The sequence below is a fragment of the Ambystoma mexicanum genome, chromosome 4q, assembly GCF_040938575.1.
Source record: "Ambystoma mexicanum isolate Mex_15411 chromosome 4q, UKY_AmexF1_1, whole genome shotgun sequence".
NCBI lineage: Eukaryota > Metazoa > Chordata > Amphibia > Caudata > Ambystomatidae > Ambystoma > Ambystoma mexicanum.
Genome location: NC_090928.1, coordinates 522945653 through 522970107, shown reverse-complemented (window position 1 = coordinate 522970107; position 24455 = coordinate 522945653). Strand labels below are relative to the sequence as shown.

At 46.3% G+C, this 24455-nt stretch overlaps 1 protein-coding gene across 1 annotated transcript in view; it reads left to right on the top strand.

The window, feature by feature from the left end:
* Window positions 1-24455, top strand: part of CFAP61 (cilia and flagella associated protein 61) — a 2971729-nt gene that overhangs the window by 2244812 nt on the left and 702462 nt on the right. The window contains exon 22 of the mRNA XM_069608074.1: window positions 2836-3128. Coding sequence (XP_069464175.1) covers window positions 2836-3128 — 293 coding nt within the window. The remainder of the gene's footprint in view (window positions 1-2835; window positions 3129-24455) is intronic.

Sequence of the window (24455 nt, the reverse complement as noted above, 5' to 3'; positions counted from 1 at the left end):
TCCATCTGCCCTCCAATTCGACTTCCACTCAGAGAGAACCTACTCTCACAAAAGGGAGGTCAGGTTCTCCATCCAGACATCAAAACCCTCAACCTTTATGCTTGGCTTCTGAAAGGCTGAGGTACAAGGATTGGGACCTCCCTGATGATGTTATGGAGGTGTTGCTTTTGGCAAGGAGGCCAGCAACAAAGTCTTTATACCGCTGCCGTTGGAACAGATTTTGAGGCTGGTGTAGAGAAAAGAATATCGCCCCCTTTTCATGTGGTACACCAATGGTTTTGTCCTTCCTACTCTATTTGGCGAATTCAGGCCTTCAAGTTGGCACCATTAAGGGCTATCTCGCAGCGCTATCCATCTTTAAGCGCACTGCGGAAGAACCATCCTATTTCAAGTTACCCTTGGTAATACAGTTTCTAAAGAGGTTAACCAACGTTTATCCCCCAAGACCATTCCAGGTTACCCTATGGGATTTAAACTTAGTCTTAACTTTCCTGATGGGCACACCTTTCGGACCACTCCATTCTTGTTCGTTAAGATTTCTTACCCTTAAAACTGTTTTATTAATAGCACTTACATCTGCTAGAAGGGTGAGCGAGTTACAAGCTCTTTCTTGTAAACCCCCTCATACAATCTTTCACAAAGACAAAGTTGTCCTGCAAGTGAAGCTTAATTTCCTCCCAAAGGTAGTTTCTGAATTCCATATCACTCAGAAGATTACCCTGCCATCTTTCTATCCTCCTCCTCATCCGGGGAAAGAGGAAGAGAGGTTACACAGGCTGGACCCTAGAAGGGCTTTAAGTTTTTACATCAGTAGACTGGCCAGGATAAGACAAGCAGACCAGCTGTTTGTAGGCTACAAAGGTCACAAGCTGGGGTTACCGATAACTAAGCAGACCATTTCCAGATGGATCATTCTAGCCATTTTGGAATGTTATAAACTGGCAGGAAAAGAGCCCCCTCAAAACCTTAGGGCTCATTCGACCAGAGGTATTGCAGCTTCATCGGCCCTCAAAAGAGGAGTGCCGGTTAAAGACATTTGTGCGGCCGCCACATGGTCGTCCGCCCACACCTTTACACGATTTTACAACTTGGATTCCTCCTCCAGTCAAGAGACTAGGTTTGGAAGGGCAGTATTGCACTCTATTCATCAATAGAAGGCAGCATGAAGTCAGTACTCCCACCTCCAATAATAGAATACTGCTATGGGAGCCTATCTAAGATAAGGAATACGTCGGAGGACACAATCCCTTCGAAGAACAAGTTACTTCTTACCTTGTAACGTTCTTTCGATGGGATGTTCCTCCGACGTATTCCTTATCGACCCTCCCATCCATCCCCGCAGTTCTACTTCCCTTGTTGTTGCAGCTTACGCTCCTTCAGGGTGATTAGTCTAGTCCAGACAGAAATACTGTGGGCTACAAAACGGAACTGAGCAACGGACGGTGCGCGTGGCCTTTATAGGCAGGATGACGTCGACGTCGATAAGGCGGCTGTCGAGGGACATCGACTCGGCGGGCGTCGACGCGCAGCGCCCTCTAGAGAAAAATTTTCCGAGGCCAGCAGAGCTGAAAGGAGATATCTAAGATAAGGAATACGTTGGAGGAACATCCCATCGAAAGAACGTTACAAGGTAAGAAGTAACTTGTTCTTCTCCAAGTGTATGGTTAGCACCCCACCTCTACCCTCCAGACTCATCACTTCTTGTGGGTACTTCTGTGAAGCAGCCAACTAGCAGTTCAAGCACCATATAGAAGCATTGCCAACAGTTTTGGCTTTTGTGTAGCCATCGGAAAGGCATTTGTCAGGCACTGCTGTAGTAGTATTATTTGGCTATCGATGCTGGCAGCTGCAAAATGGTGCTAGTACTGGGGAACATAATAGCAATGCCTGAAAAATGCTTATTACTCATACACAAGCCAAAACTATTGGATTTGCCAATGCTTGTTTTTAACAGGACTTCAGTGAAAGACACGCATAGTGCTTATGAATCGAGTGGCTGAAGGCAGACCTGGTAAAACATTTTCATTACACCAGCAGCGTGTTGACAGCTCCAAAGAAGTCATTAACTCTCAGAAGACAGCTCTGAAAAATAAACACTGGCAGGTGCTTTAACTACAAAGTTCGATGGTAAAGCTAGCACAAAGAGATCCCAGGAGGATGTGTTTTGGAGAGGGGGTGCGGGCAAGAAGTGGGTGGAAATAGCCATAGGGATTAGCATGCCGTGGGCAGTGCTTGGGTTGCTCCCTAGCTGTACTCTAATACAATAGTTTCGGCTTATACCTAATAGTCAAAATTAAAAATGTTAAAAAATAATTCATGATGAGATGTGATATTTAAGATGTGTTCAGCATGGTTGTTTGTAATGCAACTCCAATTTAAGAAAATATCAATCTATATATACTTAAACAAATGTGAATGTTCTTGTCGAAAGCACCTAACCTAATTACTTTTCAGTGCCAACCTAATTTCTTTTCAGTGTCTATGCTATGATATGTTATTTGTCTCGCTGGCGCTTTTGTTTTTGTAACACCTGATTCGCAGCATTGTACAGAGGCAGAAAAAAAGCAAAGGCCTGCATTTCACCAAGAATAATGTACCATTTTTACATGATGGAGCTATTACCGAATGTCATTGTGTTAAGTGACTTAAGAGTGATATTTTGTGCGGCATCTTTACAAAATTATCTTTGTCAGTGTTGCTAGGTAACATTGTGCGCTTCACAGCTTCAGAGAAACGAGGTCACATGAAAGAACTCTGTATTATGAGCATTTGCATTATACCAATAAGGTATTTGCTGTAGGTCTTACGAGCGCGTTTCTCTTTTGATTTTTTCAGGCGATGCCATTGTGTACGGAAACTCACTTGACATTTACACGACTGTGGAAACTCTCTTGTCTCTTGGAATCGCTGGTTCCCGGATACACCTTGTGCAACCTCCGCGTGGAGCCAACATTACTTGCTTTAACAACTACGCACTGGAAAAAGCGGTGGAGGACGCCATGTCAAAGGCGGGCGTGACAACCCATTGTAGCTGCATCCTCGCGAATTGGAATGATGGGGGCTCGCCAGACCCCATCACAAGCGCATCGTTCACCACTGACACCAAGCCGTTTCAGATACAGTGTGCTGTAAGTGCTGATTCAGAGTACTCTTTCATGTCTCAAAATGGAAACGAATGACTGTTTGCGTTGCCTTTACATATTTGCCAGCATGATTCATTTCAATTTGTAGGCCCATCCAGGTCTGTTTTCCACTTAACATTCTGAAACTTGTAGTCCTGGATTTGTAAGGGAAAAGGCAGAATTAAGTGCCAGGATGCATTCTGGTACTTGTAGTTACGGATTAAGCAGACTTAAGTTCCAGAACGCAAAGAAAAAAGGGTCTGACAAACTTAGACTGGAATGGGACGTTCTGCCAAGTATTCTTTTTTTCTCATTCACATTTTTATTGAGTATTCAGTGTTACAGAGTATGCACATCTCTGATGACATTTCCATGAGTAATTGTTATGCTATGTTATTGTGTATTTGTAAAGCGCCTTATATATCAATAGTATGATCTCAAAGCGTTGTGGTTTGAACGCCCTTGGGGACCGTAGTCCAAGTCACTGGAGAAAGTAGCGTAGCATATAGTGCCAGGGTGCCCTTGGTATGTGTGCAGCCTGTCTGGTTTGTGCAAAGGGGGCCACATTCTAATGTTAGGTGCGGTGCTGTGGTTGTGAGAAATCAGTGAAATGGGTACAGCAAGGTGGATGGCCTACGAGTCTGCGTTCTGGCTGCCTTGGGGCCTGTGTAAGAGATTGTGTGTGCAGCTGGACCAATTCTTTTCGTTGGGTATAACTGTGTTCTAACAGACTGTTGATGTGTTCAAGGAGGCGTGTAGGTATGTGTGCAGCTAGGCAGAAATTGATTGAGGGGTATAGCTGTGTTCTGTTGGTTTAAAGTGGAGAATAAGCATATTGGTAGGCGTGAGTGTCTGTGCTTACTGGTAGGAGGCCCCTGTTCCTGGCTACTTTCCGGAACGCGATGAACTGGCTGTGTCTGTCCTGCTGGTTCGCGGTAGTGGATCTCTAAGAGAGATTCTCTGGCTGGTGCAGAATATTTGCGTTTGCCCGGTTGGACGGTCCCTTTTCCAGGTCCTTGGTCATAGGCCATGGCAGGTGACTGAGTAATTCCCGACACGTGTAGTTACTGCGTAATTCTCAGGAGAGTCCAACCAAGCATAGTTGCTATAGCACCTTGTATGTTTGGGTTCCCGGCCTGACTCCTAGGTAGGCCAGGGTTGCCCAACCTGAGCATGTACCACGCGTGTACCTGATAGGTGACAAGACATGACCCAAAGGCGATGCCCGAACCACAAGCGCTATGAGGCTCTGCAGCAGTGGCTCTGCCTGTCATTTCCCAGATAGGCAGAATTTGGCACAGGGTTAACAGGATCACAGTCAAACGTGGTAGGCTGATGGGTGGCCCAGAGACAGTGGCTCTGCGTACTAATTCCCAGATTGGTAAAGTTTGACAGTTGTAGGCCCAATCACATTTAGCTGTCTAAGAAGCTAGTTATGCTCCAGGAACAAGTCTGCAGTTAGGCGTGTATGACATTGGTTGGAATCTCCTGGACTGATAGTGCTGTGCTTCCCTATGGGAAGATAATGATTAGACTCAGTTGTGGGGGCAGTTGAGCTCTAGTTTCCAGGTTGATATATACAGACAGACATCTCCTGGTCTTAGAGTGTGGGGCATGTCTAGTCGGGTAGCAGTGAGTTCACCTGGTCATAGCATACAATTATAGTGAGGCCAGGTCTTAGGTTTGGAGTCGTGGGCATTGGGACTGGGAGCGCTGGTGGGCATGGCCAACTTGTTGGCGTGAGTGGGGCTGCTAGGACATTGTAGTTTAACCAGGGTGCAGAGAGACCACAGCTTCCTATCCCAGAGCCTTCTGGTCTCTTGAGCCAGCTTTCGTGCCCCAGCTGTTCCTATTTTTCTGTGGTGATGCCTTATTAGCTGGCTTCCTTGGCCCGACTGTTCCTTCTTTCTGAGATAATGCTGTTCTAGCCGAATTCTGGCCCAGGCGGTCCCTTTCATGGTTTAGGGAAAAGGGTAGGTTTTAAATGCTTTAAGGAAGGCCATGTAGTTCTAGTTGTGTCATTTGTGGGGAGGCAGTGAGTTCCACAGTGTTGGTGCCAAGGTAGACTAGGTAGACCATCCAATCCTGTCTTAGTTGGAGGCTGGGATGACTAGCAAGAGGGCCATGCTTAACCTTAGGGTGCATGTTAGGAGGTAGGGCATAATCTTCTCTTGTAGGTATGCCAGGCCGGCCTTGTGCACTGCTCGGTGGGTGATGCATAGGATTTTGAAATTGGCCCTTCATCCAATATGGAGCCACTGAAGGGTGCGAAGAGCAGATGAGATGTGATCCCTTCATCCTAGTGCAAGAAGGAATCTGGCGGCTGTGTTTTTGGAATCTTTTGAGTTTAAGTTGGTAGGCCGGTGCACCCAAGTTGATGGAGTTCGCATAGTCCAGTCTGGACATGACAATGAACATAATAGCAGCCAGTCTGTTGGGGTGGGTGAGGTAAGGGAAGATGCATCTCAGAAGCCTGAAGTGGTAGTGACAGGATTTGGATACATTATTGATCTGGTGGGACAGGGTAAGGCCCGAGTTCATTGTGCAGCCGTTGTTTTTGACTGTGTTGTAGGTGGCGGGGGAGTGCGGAGGGAGGGGGCTGTGTGAGTGTTTGTAGTTGTAGAGCTGTGTTGCCGCACACCATGATCTCTGGTTTCCCTGGGTTCAAAGGGAGGTGGTTTCTTGTCATCCATAGGTCTATACCACTGAGGCAAGCTGCTAGGTCAGATCATGGACTGGAGCTCGTTTTGGGGATTCTCAGGATAATTTGGGTGTTGTTAGCATAGTTATAGCAGGTGAGGTTCTGTGAGCGTATGATCCCTGGCAGAGGGGTCATGTAGAGGTTTAAAGGAGAGGTTAAAGGCAGGTGCTTTGGGGTACTCTGATGTTAACAGGGCAAGTAGTGGAGAGAAAAGGGGTGAGGAAAGTGATTAGTTTCCTGTTGTTGAGGAAGGAGGCAATCCAGTTGAGTGTCAAGTCTTGTATTCCTAGGGAGTGGAGTCGGCCGAGGAGGATTGAGTGGCTAATAGCTGCTGAGAGACCAAGGAGAAGCAGTGCTGCACATCCTTCTGCCGAGTTTGCTGAGACTTTGAGGTCATCCCAGATTGAGATCATTGTGGTTTCTGTTCCATGGCACGGATGGAAGTCTGATTGAGGAGGGTCTAGTAGGTTGTTGGATTCTGCGAAAAGGTTGAGCTGAGTGCATGCAGAGCAGGCGATGAGTTTGGCCAAGAATCGGGTGTTGGAGATGGGCCTTTAAATGGTTGGCTGTAGGGGGTTGAGACACGCTTTATTTCAGAAGGGGTTAGACTTGCGCTACTTTAAAGGATTCTGGGAAGATGCCAGAGGTGAGTGAGTCCTTTTTTTATGGACCTCGCCGTTCTCCTGTACAGTTGGAGGTGAAGATTTCTTTGAGAAGAGAGGCAGGACAAGGGTTTAAGGGGGGACCTGGACCAGAGGGTCTGCTGCTGGACAGTAGTTTGTGGAACTCCTCGCTAGAGATGGGGTTGAAGGATTGGAAAGATGGCGCCACGGGGTAGGGGATGGTGGAATCTCGAGGACCGGGTGTTGGGCATTAAGGGTGGCCATCCTGTCTAGTGTTGTGTTGTGGAAGTGATGAGAGAGGGAGTTGCAGAACGTTTGCATGGACATGGTCAGAGCAATAGTGTAGGAGGGCTTCATGAATTCCGAGATGATCCTCTGGAGCTCTTTGCAGGATTATTTTATCATAGTATGCTCTTTTGGCCTTTCGGATTTCAGATATGTAGTTACAGTGACTGAACACAGACTTTCTATGAGAGGTTTTGAATGCTCGCCATTTGCGCTCAAGGGAGCGATTATGGGTTTTGAAAGTCTTCAGGTGGGGTGTGAGCCATTTGTGGGTAGGTCCTTGGGTGGCCGTAGGGTGCGGGAGTGAGAGGGAGGAGTAAGTCAGTGAGCCAGGCATCAAAGGATTCAATTGGTAGGGGGTCTATCTGAGGTCTGGAGACCCGCGAGTGTGCATAGCAGGGCTTCAGCCATGTCAGGTAGTACCTTGACCTTGTTCCAGCATTTGTGGTCATGAGGGGAGACGGGACAGGCCTTGGTTGGTGTGCGAACAGAGAAAGGTATGGCTGAGTGGCCTGTCCAGATGAGGGGTTTGGGCTGGACACAGAGAGGAAGTCGGAGGATCTGAAGGTTGCATCAAGGGTGTGGCCTCCAGTCTCAGTGGGACTTGTGGTATGCCGAGAAAGATTGAGTGCCTCTAGACTGTCGACGAGGGGCTGCGACATGGAGTTGTTGGGCACATCTAACCAGATATTAAAGTCCCCCAGTAGTGTGAGTGCTGAGTGGTTGACTAGAGTGGTAGCTGGTGAGTCGCAGAGACTGTTGGCAAAATGTCTGTCGTATCCAGATGGCCTGTAGATGAGTAGGAAGCTGTGTGAGAGAGTGGGCAACAGTGAGAGTCTGACTAGAAGGGATTCGCAATTAGCTGTGCATGGCTGGGTTTCGGTGAGTGAGATGGAGTTGTGAGGTTTGTGGAGGATGGCTATTTTGCCACCTCTGCAAGGGTCTGTTGTAGAAGATAAGCGGGTATTCGGGTGGGAAAGGCTTGTGCGTGACTGGTTTGAAATCATCTGCAAATCATGTTTCAGTGATGAAGATGAGATTGGGATTGTCAGAGGATAGGAGGTCAAAGATGCTGTGCCTGTTTTTGGCCACACAGCAGGCATTGAATAGGAAGCAGATGACTTGATCGGATGTGGTGGTTCCCCGGATGCTCGTGGCCAGATGGACTCGGCATGACGGAGGAGTTGGTGGGGAGGTGTCGAGCGCAGGGGGGCGCGTTGTGGGCATTAGGTCAGAACAGTCAGAGTGACTGAACCTGACTGAGGGGTGGTGGTTCGGGTCCGGGATGCTGCTTGAGGGGACGTTGAATGAGTGAGGTGGGTCGGGAGCAGGAAGAGTGAGCGGGCGGTGGATGGTTTTTGTGAGATTGGGGTAGTTGGATCAGGGGTAGGGAGGCAGGCAGCGAGTGGTGCCGGCATGCTGTGTGGGTTCCGGCTAGCTGATGAATTGGGGCGTGGGTCCAGAGGGAGGTAGAAGTGGTAGGTGAGAGCTAATGTTCAAAGAGGGGGAGTCGGGGAGTGGCTAGCAGGGAGTAGTCAATATTATACATAAATCATCATAATAAGGGTCATTGTTAAATTATTGAAATGATAACCTTATAGTAAGATCCAGGGCACAGTTGGTTACCATGGCATAATCAAAAGGTTCCATTTCATAACCCACTTCAATATCATTACATTTCTTGATATAGACTATAACCATTTCCGTGGTGAAGTCTAAGTGTAAAAGATCTCAAATCCTGAGGTCTGTGATGTATATTTGGAAAATTGTTCTGTTGTACGAACTGAGTAAATGCATTTTATACCTCAAAATATTTTGATATCTCACCCCTAAGGGAGGCCCCAATATTTTCCTTGGCTGTTCCAAACAATATTCTCGACCATGATTCCCGGATGTCTGGTGTTGTATTTGTTTTGCAATTCTGTGCTATCGTGACCCTGGCAGTCACCAGTAAGTGTGTGATTAATGTAGAGCTCTGCTTCCTTAATTTGTAGTGACCCACCAGGACGTCATTGCCCAACAGTATCGTAAAAAGATCTAAAGACCAATCTGTCCCTGTAATCCCTTTAATGTGAGATAGCACTTCCTTCCCGTATGGTTGGATTAGGTTACATGACCCCCATATGTGGAATAATGTGCCTTGGGGCTGCCCATATCTCCAGCAATTAGGGGGGGTCGCCTGGCTGATCCTATCGAGCCTCTACAGAGTGAGGAACGAACAGCAAATTAACTTATAACTGCTTTCTTTCAAATGAACACAATTTGATGCTGTCGCAGCTCTGGACTAAATGTTGTACCATGCCATTTCATTGATGGGGGGACCCCAACTCTTCTTCCGATCTAATCATGTACTTGTGAGGTGGTTTAAACCAAATGGAATTGACAACCTTATAAAGCAATGAGACCCTGCTTGGAGGGGTATCCCCAATAATTAAATCCTCAAATTATGTCATTTCCCCCATCAGCCCCTGTGTAACTTTATCTCTCTGAATCCAGTGTCTCTGTTGAATGTATTTGGATTTGGCTGCGTCCGTGGCGAGAAATGCCTGTTTACAGCCATCAAATGTAAGCTATCTCTCTCTCGCCCCCAAATAGTTGACCTAAGCATTATTGTCCCCCTTCCAACCATTGACTACATTTCCACACTTGCTGCCCCAGGGGAAATTCTGGATTTTTCGGAATTGGATTAAGTGTGGAGGGGTATGTGGTTAAATCATATTTCCTTATTGCCGAATCCCAATATGTCATTGTTACTCACATGGTTGGCAATGTTTTTGCCAGCTTTTTGCTGGCTTTCGGAGAAAGCCAAGACCATTTGTGTATAGCGACCCCCAGTTTGGACGGCTCTAACACCCATTGCTTAATGTCCGGGCAGGCTTTGCATTATAGAATCAGGGTTAATTACATTGCGTATAGTTAGATTTCTAAATCTGGTACCCCTAATCGTCCATTTTCCATGGCGACCTGGAGACTCTAGGTAATCTTCTAGTCCAAATAAAGTTAGGGACATGTACCTGTAGGTCATGTAACATTTTCCATGCGATCTCTATCGGAAGAGCTTGCAGGATATATAGAAGCCTTGGCAGAAGAGTGGATTTTACTACCCTTATCTTGCCTAACCAGGAAATCTCAGTTTCCCTCCACCGTGTTGTGTCCTCCTTGAGATTCCTGCACATTTCTGGGATATTTCTCCAAAATAATTGGTTGTATGTCGGTCTAAGGTATACCGCTAGGTATTTCAACGAGTCTCCAATCCATTGAAACTCATACCTCACCTTGAACGTGTTAACCACAATAGCTGGTTCAGAGATTTTAAGTACATGTGATTTTAAGTAATTTATCTTAAACCCTTATACCTTAGTAAATGTTTTCAGCAGAGTCACTGTTTTTCTTTACGTTGAGCAAAACCATTTAAATCTGTCGTTCATTGTCAATAATATCAGGGTTCCAGTCATCAATCTATTCTGGTTACTTCCAATGGATTGTGCCACAGATTCCTCATCTTGGATATATTCTGCAGCAGCAGCACAATTTCAGAAACTTTGTCCACCAAGGGGCACTGTTTGGCCTCACAATCGAGGTCACAACACGATGTCGACGCTGGGACCAGTAGCCGTTACCGACCCCTGTGACCTCAATTCCTTTTTCTGCATGCTCAACATGAACCGATTGGAAGACCTCACACCTCATGGAAACTGTCTTGTGTCAAAAAAATCCGAATTATTTGACACAATGTTGACACCAAAGCCTTTAGGCTTCAAGCACTGTAAGGATTGTGACAGTAAAATGTCACTAACCGATCCTCACAGGCTATGTCCGTGGTGTCTCGGCATTGAGCATGAGACAGCCAATTGCGGTTCATGCAAATGCATGACGGTGAAAATATTAATGGAGAGGCGCTCAAAATTGAAATTCGTGCAGACTTCCTTGAAGTCCTGGTGTCCCACGCCCTTAAAAATACATCCATTCCAAGAGAAAGATACTGAGTCAATGGAATTACTTTCATTCGCACGAGGGTCTTCACCAAGCTGTTGTTGGTGGTGGCAGCCAGTCTACGTAAGGAGCGAATTCATGTCTTCCCTTACTTGGACGACTGGCTCTTCAGGGCCCACTCGAAAGAGCAGAGCCAGGATCTTCTACATCGGTTCTGCCATTTCCTACACAAACTGGTCTTCTCCCTCAACTTAAAGAAGCCCCAAATGACACCTTCACAAACTCTCCAGTTCATCAGAGCGGTCCTGGACTCGTCAAAAGGGAAGGCTTTACCTGCCGAGGGCAGTGTTACCAACATCCAGCAGAAGGTCTATACTTTCCAAACGCCAAAACAGTATAGGGCAATGAACTTTCTAAGGTTGCTGGGTTGTAATTGATTATTTATAACTCACTTAATACCCAGAGGTTTCTAAGCGCGGACCCAGGGATCGAACCTGTGTTGCTCCGCGTTGTTGTGCTACCAAGGCGAGCACATTGCCCCTGAGCTATCCTCCCAAGACAAATGGGATCCTTCATTTTCCTGGTGCCAGAGGCCAGACTGAGAATGAGACCTCTTCAGTGTGCTTTCAGATCCCAGTAGTCACAGTTCTTGGGGAAGATGACGGACCTCCTGCAGGTCCCGACCAGGATCTCACAGGACCTCATGTGATGGTCCAGCAAGGAGTAGTTGATGAAAGGAGAACCCTTTTGGTAACCCTGATTGAGTTGTGACAATAGTGATGGATGCTTCACTGAAGGGCTGGGGCACAAGAGCTGAGTTCCCCAGCAGACGCAAAACTTCATATAAACCTTCTAGAGTTGAGGGTAATCAAACTGGCGCTTATAGCCTTTTTGCCCTTGATACAGGGGAAGACAGTTTTGATCATGACGGACAACACAGGGACCATGCACTACCTCACCAAGGGGGGAGGCACAGGGTCAATACCACTGTGCAGGGAGGAAATGCAACTCTGGTTTTGAGCGTTGCAAAGACAGATCTCCTTGTCTGTGATTCATATAGCCTGAGAGGAGAGAAAATTAGTGGACATCCTAAGCGGACAGGGTTAGGTCTTCCATGAGTGGGGGCTGTGACAGGAAGTCCTTGCAGAGAGAGATCTTCAGCCTCTGGGGAACCTCTCGAGGAGATCTGTTTGCATCCAGCTCCAACAAGCAGTGCAAGCGGGTATGCTCCAGGAAATTTCCTACGAGAGGAGCACTGGGAGATGCTTTTGTAGTGGAGTGGTATTATCCACTGCTATATGCTTTCCCAACGATACTCATGCCTCATGTCATAAGGAAGTTGGGGAGGTTCGGCACAACCATGATCCTGATAGACCTGGATCGGGGAAGCAGAACATGGTACCTGGACCTCCTGGACTTGGCCATCTGCACTCCACGGCACCTCCCAAAGTGAGCAGATCTGCTCTCGCAAGGAGGAGGCATGATCCTCCACCCCAGCATCAGTACCCTTAATCACCACACTTGGTTACTGAGAGGATGAATTACAGAGATTGGGACCTTCCGGAAGGCGTTGTGGAAGTGTTGCTCACGAAAAGAAAACTTGCAACAAGGGCGCTTTACTGCTGCCAATGGCATTTGTTTTGCAGCTGGTGTAGCTGCAAGGACCTGGATACATTGTCATGTGACATTGCTGCAGTACTTTCTTTTCTGTTGCACCTGACAAGACAAGGTCTCCAGGTGGCTGCAGCCAAGGGGTACTTAACAGCGCTTTCTCTTTTCAAAAGAACAACAGACCAAGGGTCCTTTTCTCACTGTTCTTCTTGTTCTGCAGTTCCTGAAGCAGCTGACAAACATGTTTCCTCCAACACCTTTCATAGTGCTTGCATGGGACCTCAACTTGGTGTTTACTCTGTAATGGGCTCACAATTTGAGCCAATGCGCTCTTGTCCACTCAGGCTTCTTTCTTGAAATTAGTGCACAAAGTGAGTGAACTTAAAGCTCTGCCGTGAAAGCCACCTTCCACCATCTTCACATGTGATAATGTGACATTGTGAGCCCGTCCGTCCTTCCTATCAAAGGTAGGGTCAGAATTTTACTTGAGACAAAAGATTAACCTTACAGCATTTTATCGCCCTCCTTCAAAGGCAGAGGCGAGGTTACACTGATTGAACCCTAAGACGGCTTTGAGTTTCTACATTACTAGGACAAGACGCTTCGGAGTACAGGACCAGCACTAGCTCTTTGTGGGATATACTGGAATATACTGGTCATCGGATGAGGAAAGCCATTTCCAAGCAGACCATTTTGAGATGGTTTGTTTTGACTGTCTCGGAATGTTACAACATAGTATGCAAATCAATCCCAGGAGGTCTGTGGGAAGTCAACTAGGGGAGTGGCAGCTTCCTCTGCTCTGTAGATTGCAGTACCTATCGCAGATATTTGCTAAACACCGACGTAGTCCTCCCCCACACGTTCGCTAAGCATTATTTTCTGAACACCTAGGATGGCCATGATACCCGATTTGGCAGAGCAGTGTAACAAAATGCTTTGTAAAAGGATTACGACAGGAGCGACTCTCTGTCCCACCTCTAAAAAGAACACTTAAGTCTATCTAAAATGAGGAATCTGTGGTAGAACACAATCCAATAGAAAAACAAATTACTTACCCCTGGTAATGTTCTTTCTGATGGATGTTCTTCCCATGGATTCTTCATTGCCCTCTGGACCTACCCCTCTAATCAGAGAGCTACTGCTCATACAAGTTCTCCTTTTCTGCCGGAAGGCTCTTGCTGATGTTTGTCTCTGAGGAGAGAAAAATACAATCATACAATCCAGAACTAGAGGTGGACACAGATTTTTTGTTTACATCCCCCTCCTTTGAAACTCACTGCCGTTTCATCTTCAGTAACTACAGGCCGTGGGCCCTTTCACAAAAGGTCTAGAACTCACCTTTTCAGTTTATCATCTCTCCTGTTCTTCTTAGACCATTGTACTTAATTGCCACATGTGCTAGATGCAGACTGCCTGCATCCTTCGTTTTATAAATCTTCAAATAAAATCATATATTTTCACATAGTCTATTGCAGTTCTCCAAAGCCCCATTGACGATTACTTTTATTTATCTTTAACAAATGATGCATGATACCACTCCTTAAAATGCTTTTACACCTCCCTACTTGTTATTAGCACATGAAAACCATTATTGAGTTCCTCTTAGCCAATCAGAATGTTCGGAATGCAGTCAATAACCACTGCATCTTTAACATTCTGACTTCAAAAGCAGACAGGGAAACAATAATGCAATTTCCAGACAAGATGTCTTTCAACCAGACACATCCTCTACAAGAGTCCCTTTTTTCACTGCAAGATCCTATTTAGCACACCAGTGAAAAAGCTAAAACATGGGAAAATGCTTCTTATAGAGAAACCGTTTACTTTTACACAACCCGTAATTCATGCTCAAAATAAACCCACTTCAGTTTAACCATGTTTTCATTGAAATGCTTAATGTATGAAAACTTATTTAAATACTACAAACTAAAACCACATTTCATTTACTAACTCAGTTTCTCAATTTACGTTCTCATTATTAAACAGTTTTCTTTCTTCAGCACCTAAGCTCCAATACATATATTGCTACTACCATTATTTTCTAATATCCTTTTAGACCTCAGGAGGGGATATCACCCATTGATATCGATTGGTATAGCCAAGTAGTTGATGAATCTCTACTTAAGCAACAGAACTATTTGGGAAATTCTACACTAACCTCGAGATCGAACATACCCTGACTTTCAAATTCTCACATAATAAGTACTATCCAGTGTCCAGATCGAGGGGTGTCTCTTGTCCTCATGTCAGCAAGTCTTGCTTCGGTTTGCTCTGACAACTCATTTGCCCTGCAGAAAGTTGCTCTTGTCCTCTGGTCGGCAAGTCGTGCTGTTGTTTGTTGTTGTGTTTCAGAAGCTCTAGATATTGATTTTTGCTTTGCATCAGATGGAGCTTTTCCAAGTTATGTTCGTTTTTTGTGCGGCATGTTTCAGTCACTCAGTGGCTTCAGCACATTTCAGAAAGTGGCCAAGAAAGATTGATTGATAGTGCTCTCTTCTTGTGAATGAACTTAAGTAAACTTTAACCTTGCCATTTCCAATATTTGGGGTGGCGTGATAAAAAAAATGTAATTGTTTTTAATTCCCTTTAAAAATGCTTTAATAAATGCTTTCAAACTGTATAAAGTAGTAATACATTTCAAAGCAATAACCAACATATCGAACATTTTGCTTCAGACACTTTTCCAATTTTGCCTCCTTCTAGTACCTACGGTAGTGAATCGGGGTGAGCACCAATAAATGAGGGTGTCTACATCCAACCATAGACTACAATCTTTCCCCAGACAAATGAGGAATCCATGCACAAATGTGGTAGCAGTGGGTTCAACAGTGTGGATTTGTACAGGCAGATAAACATACACACACACACACATGCATACATTCTGCTTTATGTATAAAGATAAGATAAATTGACAGACTCGTCACTAGTTTGGAAATGCCCCTCAGTCTTAAAAGGATCAAATATTTTACAAGGTCATACACTGATACCTGTAATGTGTACTGTTTATCAAAAATATGTTTTCTAATGTAAAAGTACAATACCAGTTACCTTGTATTCAAGGGATTAGGTGTATCATTAGATTATCTTTTTGCTTATCACCTTTCATAATTGAGGAATGACTAGGATGAAAGACATCAAATGGGGAATCAGTGCTCTTTTCATTTTAACATTGATGAGGGAACTGCCCCTCATTTAGAAATTGCCCCCACTTTCATGTAGGCTTTGCGGTTGGAGAACTTGAGGGTGCCTCAGTAGACAAATTATAAAGTGTTGTCTGAGATGCTGTAAAGCTAAATAAAGATGTATATGTTGTGATGAAGTCTCCTTTTTTACTCTGTGGATATCTAGTGGTGTGACCCGTAACACTCCCGATCACCCCGTCTTAATCTTTGACTTCGAGCAGGCAAAATCTGTTAAGGATTTCAATCAGGCACACACTGTAGATCGGAATGGAAGTTAAGAAACTCTTTGGATGGGAAAAGACACGTGTAAAACTTTTGTAAAATGTAAATTTGCGGCAAAATTTCACTATGTGATTTTTAATATAAACGGATCAAATACACTGTCTGCGATGTGGTTGTGAATGTAGCTAAGGGTCTTAGGTGTAAGTGAGAGTTGAAAGTAAATTTATATCTATAAAATTGAAGAAGTTATGGAAGTTCTAATAAGAGGCGTTTTTGAAAAATAGGTGCGAAAAATGAAAACATAAATCAGTTCTTACATTGCCAATTATGCTCTAAACTAGGGTAGTCAGGCTGGTTACCAGTTTGAAACACAGTAAGCCCCAGAGTGGTCCGCGGAAACCAACTCCGGCACTTCCGTGTCCGCCTTGGAGGACTCAGTCAGAGTACCCATGGGATGATACTAAGAGTTTGGGATTTTCAAAAGACAAAAGGATTTTCAAGAAATTATTACTATTGCAAGAAATCAAAGCAAGGTTTCAGACTGGTGTGACACTACTACAAGTTCTTAAGGTAAAGAGAGGATGGTTTGAGATTGGGATAGACAAGACAATATACTGTGGGTTACTTTTCTTCCTGTTAATACTTACTGTCCACTGTAATTAAGATTGGACCGTCAGGGTTCTGGTCACTGGATCGAGTCTACCGACAGCAGGGCACCTCTTGCAGGATGGTCAGTGGGCGATTCTGGTCCATTGGACTAGCACCTCAACTGGATTCGGATTGGATTGGCCCTTCTGGTAACTGGACATGGTAGATTAGCGTGATGGCGAGTTTCAGCAGGCAAGCCTTAATAGTAGCAAGCCATACTGGATCAGAATTAGTTTCCCTTAAGTTTGGGATGGTTGGATTTGGGCCTAGCAAATGCTGAGGCCTGAATTTTTGCAAAGAAGTCTGGAATCAGCTGCAAGATGAAGAGTTCTGTAACAAAGCGCTGCGTAGAAATCAGGATGTGGTCAGGAAGCAGTGTGTGTCTGTGTGGTGAAGTCCCTATATTTATCCTACCAAGTGACATCACAACGTTTATGGTATGGGCAGAATTTCAAACCACACCCTCACGGCTGTGAGTGGTCAAAGGCACTTGCCTTGTTCTGGTTGAAAGTCAGAAAAGAGCTATCATCTTTGATATGATTTGGGAACTCCCGCATTGATTTGGACCACAATTTAACTTTTGCACAAATGTACATTTCTAAAATTATGTCCCCTAATAAAATCGGACACATGCACTATAGATTTTATGAGTTATCCTTACGCCCAATTCCCATCTCTGTGAGAGCTGGCTATATCATTCTGTGGAATTTTATCAATTTTAATCATAACAGTTTGGCCTAACAATTTCTAATTCAGTACATATCTGGGTGATTATCACTAGAGCATGGGTATACAATATTAGACTTGCAGCATTAATAGTTTTGCTACAATTAGGGTTTTCCTGTAACTTTGGTCCCTTATGTAATACAGGGTTCATTAACGTCTTCAAAGCAAGGGACTAAAATCAGATTAACAACTACCAATTTTTTAATTTGTCATCCTTCATGTTGCAAAGTTAAAGAGTTTCAAAACGTAATCACAAACAGGCCTTTAAACACCAAACGTTCTGGGCACTTTATTTTCTCTTTGTAACTTTCCTTTCAACAGGCAACAGCTGTCACATTCCTTTGATCAGGGAGGGTTGTCCTCTTCCTTGAGAGGGAAGCTCACCTGTAGAGATCAGTAGGCAGCCTGCCATTGTCCTTGGCTCAGCCAGAGACGAAAGTCTGATGAGCTCATTGTTGTCAATATGCGGGAACCTCTAGCATCCATTAAACCTTCCTGTAGCAGGGGAGTGTCAACCTGAGGCGTCATCTTTCCCTGGCTGGGCACTGTCAACTCAGAATTAACCAGTTAATTCCAACTGGGTTACTTTAAAATTCACTTTAAGGTCTTTCATTAAAAACATAAAACTGAACACAGTTTATAAGGGATTTGGACATTTAAAAGAATTAAGCCCCTGGACTGGCCACCAGGGGGTGCAGGGATGAACACACTCTCTGCGTGAGCTCTGTCAGCATCACCCCGGAAGATGAGTTGAGCCCCCTCTTCCCTGTACCCCCCCCCCCACGAAAATTCGACGAGATATTGATTGCGGAATACCCCCCTCGGTCTGGGAAAAATCCCAGGGAGAAACGGATCGCTGCACCCTCTCAAATAGACGAAGGAAGCAAGGGCCACGCGACGACGCCACTCATACACGCAGGCAGCGTATCAACGAGACCTGAGGCCCCGCGAGCAGATCCTGCGGAGCTGCCACCGCGCACCCACAATACGGCGGCAAGGACCACCCTCTGGCCCATGAGAAGAAAAGAGGAAGGTTCCGCACCCTCGGCGCCTGAAGTCAGCGACACCGAACGGAGCCGTGCAGAAGCCCTGCCGGCCCGCACAACATCGTCCTCCGGACGCCGCTCACCGAAGGGAGCCTGCTGCGGAGACACAGCACACGGCGCAAAGACCGCCCTCCCCCCCCCCCGAGCCCCACGGCAATCAGGTACGCCACCAGTCTCCTCGGGTCTCGCTCCTCAATAAAGAACGGAGTGAACCCAGAATTGACCGAGGCCTCGACACCTCCGCCTATAGAGGAGCGCATAGAGGGGCGGGTGGACGCTTCCTGGCAACCCCCCTCTATTAGAACCCCTTGCCTCCACAAGAACAGTTAACGGGGGTCTGCTGTGCCCCTCACGCTGCTCCAACACCTCGAAAGGAGCAGCGTGCACCTATGCCCGGGTCAACCCCCGCTCTTAAAGGCCTGAAATGCGACACGAGCGAAGGAGTGGGCCACAGTGAGAACCTTGAAAGGATTAGCGGGCACCTACGCCCGGGCCAACCCCCGCTCTCGAAGGCTTGTAACACGACACGAGCGAAGGAGTGGCCCACAGTGAGAACCTACGACAACGTGTGCAACCCAGCAACGGCGGTCTCCAACCCCCCAGCGACTTTTCACGAGGGTACTGGATCCCATTGCATCCGGACCACCCCAATCTTGCATGAAGAAGGAGTTAAAAGCGCCCACTCATACGCCCCAGCGTGACAACCACCTCCACCCCAGCATATGCGACCTTGCAGCGCTCTCTCTCAGTGGTGACCTAAGCTACTTGGTACCGAACCAGTGGTCTAAGCCCCACGCACTTTGGTCACCTCCAGATTGCAGCATTCTAAACCGCGCAGGGTGAGACCGGCCCACAGCCCGCCCAAACACCAGTGTGGCGTCCTCCACAGAACTGTTGAAGATACCATATGGACATTAAGGAGGATAGCCACTACTGCTCTTTCACATCTAACAGGGCCCAAACGCCGTCCCACGAAGGTCTCCTGTAGCGCCTTACGGATGAGCACGTACCCTGGAGCTGGCAACGGCGAACCAGCAGCAGAAAACATTACCATCCCGACCAACCCACGCCACCACTAGATACGCTGATGATCACCAAACACAGGCTGTCACACTTCGCCTACGCCCCCACTCTGCCTGTACCTTCTGAACCTCCAATGGCCAACAGCAACACCACTGGGAATGACCTGGCAGCGGCGACAAAAGGAGATATCGCTGCCCTCCTGGGTGAAATAAAAAACCTGGGCACCAGCATAGGAGGCAAAGTAGACAGGATTACGCAAAGACTTGATAGTATGGAGGATAGACTCGAAGGAGTGGAGAACAATCAACCCTCCATTGATACTCTTGAAGCACAACTCGACCAGAGAATGACAGAGTTAGAACACTGAGAAGAGGACTTTAAACTTAAGCTTGATGATGTAGAAAACAGAGAGAGACGAACAATATACGCATTTTTGGTATCCCGGAACGAGAAGGCGAAACAGAAGTGGACTTGAAGGAGACACTACACAATATTATCCAGCTTCTAACGACTGATGATGAGGTGGACGAACCAATCACCGAACGAATCCACAGAGCAGGAGGCCCCTCGGGCGGACCACGATCATTCTGGGCCTGATTCTACTGCTTCCGGGACAAGGCCCGAATCCTCGAAAAAGCCAGAAGGAGTGACACGATCACGCTAGGAGGAGCCTAGATTTCGATTTATCAAGACTTGTCTCCTCTGACCCTGGCTCTCAGAAGGATGTGTGGCCCCCTCACTAAGAAACTCAAAGAGAAAAATGTCAGATACAGGTGGGGCTACCCCTTCTCGCTAACATTTGAATATGAAGGAACCAGACACAGACTAAGATCCGAAAAAGAGATAAAAGCATGCATCTGCAACCTCCTTTGCTCTCCAAACGAAGATCCTAATCGAGATGAGAAAACCGAGAATGGCATACCCAGGGCGCCCGGAGAAAGAGGGTGAAGGGATCGCGAAAATTCCGGAGAGGCAACCTTTCCCCAGAAGGGGAAAACTGAAGGCTTCATAATACCGGTAAGATCAAACCAAAGCAGTAAACTATATGACATATGTAATAGGTATTAACATTGACACAACCCCGCAACTCTAATAACTAAAATTAGGGGGGGACCATGGAAGGGCTCAACTCAAACAGAGATGGCACATTTGGACAAGGGGCGTGGTGTAACGGCCCCTATAGATGGTTCGAGACCAACTCGGTGTTCTTATCCGGGTGTGATCGAACGCCACCAATCGGGGATGGGTATAGGAATGGGAAAGAACAAGGAATGTTAAAGAACTTTGTAAAGGTCAAAGCAGTACTCACAGTGTCATATACATACCAATGCAGCGTTGGATTTAGAGAAGACATGCATCAGCGAGCAGTCAGTAGCAGCCATCTCTCTTTGAAAATAACTAATGACTACAAACACTGATGTGGGGCATATCACGCCCCTGAGAGTAGGGACACTCAACGTTAAAGGCCTTAATTCTCCAACGAAAAGATCACTTGTGGCCAGAGAATTTCGCAGGGCCGAACTTGACATCCTTCTCCTGCAAGAAACCAAGTACATGAAAGGCGAAGAACGGTGAATCTTACCGAAACAGGTTGGAACAAAATTTTGGGGCTCTGGCCCATTACGAAAAGGGGGAGTCGGGATTCTCATCAGAAAGGGCACAGAATTTGAACTCACCAATTAATGGTCTGATATAGAAGGCAGAGCGCTTCTACTTAACGGCCACATAGAGAAAATAAATGTAACCATTGCGACCCTCTACTCCCCAAATACGGGTCAGTCCAGATTCCTCACTAAAACGATTCCAAAGATCCTACTCGAGGCATCCTAGGTGGCGATTTCAATCAATGGGCAGACCCTGTCAGAGATCGTAAACCCGGCAACCCCAATGTCAAACTCAGCGGCAGAACCGAACAAACTGAGCTAGCTACCATGATGGAAACGTATAACATGAGGGACGTGTGGAGAGAGCACCATCCAGACAAACAAGGCTTCACTTTCTACTCCACCCCCCACAACACATACACCAGAATTGACTATGTATACATACCAGTGACCTGGCAGAGATGGTATCGCACTCAGAGATTATCCCGATCGCTTGGTCCGACCATGACATGGTCCGCACAGACATCCAGTGGATGAATCTACCAGTCAAGAGTGGAAAATGGCGATGCAATGAGACCCTCTGAAAAGACGTAGCCTTTAAGGCTGAAATGGAGTCTGAAATCACCCAGTTTTTTTAAACTAACGACAATGGTGAGGTAGCTAAGCAAACTGTATGGGAGGCCGCTAAAGCCACCTGGAGAGGGATTCTAATAAGAGAAGGCGCATCAAAGAAAAGAGAGAGAAACATTATTGAACGCAGGTTACGAACCGAAATTACCCAGCTGGAGTCCAACAACTGGAGAGAATCAGAATCCGACCGAGGTAAACTGAACGAGGCAAGGGAGAAGAGAAATGAACTGAAGCTCTTAGAACACGAACAGATAGTACGCAAGCTGAGATTTCTGAAGCAAAAATTCTATGAAAAAGGAGACAAGGCAGATGCACTTCTTGCCGCTAGGCTCAGAGAACAAAGAGCTGAACGAAGAGTACTACAAATAATCGACGACTCCTCCCCTAATTTGCACCCCTGCCCCACTATACCAGAAAGCTTTGCCAACTTCTATGAAACTCTATACTCCTCCGAGATAAATCCCAACCAACCAGAAATAGAATCCTACCTGTCCTCAATACACATGCCCCGCATTTCCTCTGTAGACTTCGAATTGCTGGAATCCTCCATAACCGAACTGGAAGTCCAGGCTGCAATAAAAAGGCTCACCTTGGGTAAGTCACCGGGGGAGGACGGCTAAAGAGCTGGATTTTATAAAACCTTCATCTCTCTCCTCACCCCCTTCCTAACAGAACTCTTCAACAAAATAATTGATACTGGGAAACCTCCCGACTCTTTTGTCAGGGCTCTCATCACAGTAATCCCCAAAGTAATCCCCAAAGATGGGAGAGACCTCACGAAATGCAGTTCTTACCGCCCCGTTTTAATACTCAATCTGGACGCAAAAATGTATGCAAGGGTACTGGCCGCAAGGCTGGAGACATTAATGCCCCAACTTATACACTCTGACCAGGTTGAGTTTATACTGGGGAGACAGGGGGCCGACACAATGCGCAAGACCCTACACTTAATTCACGCATCCCAAACCATGGACAACGACCCTACTCTCCTATCCATAGACGCAGAGAAAGCCTTCGACCGGGTCGAATGGGGATTCCTGAAAGCAGTGCTGCGCAAGGTTGGGATGGGCCCGAGGTTCAGAAGGGCAATACATGCGGTATACACGGACCCTAAGGCGGCAATATTTGTGAATGGCGAATATTCTAGATGGTTCAGCCTAGAAAGAGGGACTCGCCAGGGGTGTCCCCTTTCCGCAATCCTTTTCGCTCTCTCCCTAGAGCCCCTAGCAATATCAATAAGAACTGATCCAACAGTGGAGGGTATACACTTGGGGACGACAGAATATAAAGTGGCCCTTTACGCGGATGATATGCTCCTCCACGTTACCAACCCTACAATCTCAGCTCTCCTCTTATTAGATGAATATGGCAAGTGCTCGGGGTTCAAGGTGAATAAACAGAAATCCACACTTTTCCCACTCCAAGGTCAGGAAGAGGCAAACAATATCAAATTCTCCACGCTGGGTCTCAATATTGAACATGCAAAATTACGATACTTAGGGATATTGATCACCAAACAACTAAACGATCTCTATGAGGCGAACTTTCCTCCCTTACTACAACAGTTCCGGGCCGACCTGGTGAGATGGGAAAAGCTCACGAAAAGCTCACGATATCCTGGCTGGGTCGACTCAACACGATTAAAATGGTTGTCCCTTCCCCGATTCCTGTACCCCTTCCAAATGCTACCGATCAGAATCCCAAACAGTTTCTTCGTGGATACCAAAAGAGCCATCCGCAAATTTCTCTGGCATGGAAAGAAGGCAAGGATCTCGTACAAGACTCTAATACTCCCCAAAGAAAAAGGAGGGGTTGGCCTTCCTAACCTGCAAAAATACTCTAAAAGCTTCCCAACTCAGAGTCCTGATCCCCCACTTTCGCAACCTCACAATCATTCAATGGGTCAGCATGGATAACAATTACTTTGCCCCCGCCACAGTATCAGAATGGCTCTGGTCCCCCACAAGGAGGATTTCTAGAAAACCTAAAGATCACCCTATACTTAGTACTATATGGGACATCTGGACTCCGAGCAAGAATATGCTAAACATCATCACATGGCCCGCCCCCTTGAGCCATCTATGGTCACCCGGAATCAACGACCAAATCCCGAATGTAGGAAGATTCCAAGCATGGTACGAAGCCGGCCTAGAGAGAGTTGGACAACTACAAAGAAAGGACTCTTTCATATCCCTTACAGAATTGACTGAAGCCCTCGGAATTGGCCCTTTAGCCACGTTCCAGTATATTCAAATAAAAGGCATCTTGACGAGACCAAGGCGGAAGCCTTGCCTAATGAGGGACCTCACACCCTTTGAGAAGATATTAGACTCGAGAACAGAAATGAAAGGCCTAATATTGGCAATGTATAAAGAAATGATAGAAGGTGAGGGGGGAACACAGATCTATTGAGAGACAAATGGGGAAGAGACTTTGGTGAACGGTTCACCCCAGAGCTATGGGGTACCATATGCAAAGCAGCTACACAAATCTCTGTTGCGAATCAATACAAACTTCATGCCATCAAATTACTCCATTGATGGCAATATGATCCCGCCAGACTAAAATGTTTCAGTTAGTCCCGAATGCTGGAGAGGATGTGGAGAAAGCGCAGACTATTGGCACATGTGGTGGAGCTGCACCTGCATAACAGTCTTCTGGAATGAGGTCTTGGGCTGGATAAAAGAGATCGACGGCATCACCAGAACGTTAGACCCCTACCTTATTCTATTTGGCCTTGAGAAAAAAGATGACGATTGGACCAGAGTAAGAGACCTGGCCCCACAGCTACTGTTGGCAGCTCGAGCCGTACTCGTTACGAAATGGAAATCCACTTCACTGCCCACCAAAAACGAATGGGCTAACGTCGCCACCAACATATGCAAAATGGAGCACATTACGGCATCACTCCATGGAAGGTCAGCGGAGGTGGAGGCCCTATGGATGGACTATAAAGCCAGATATCTCCCCAACGGACTCTTCCAAAGTCCACCCTTCGACCTCTCCCGTGGAAGCCTGGAAACAAAATAGAATCGACCCACTACGCTGCACCACCCTACTCATCAATAAAGCCATCTCTACGACGCATAAGAGGCCTCG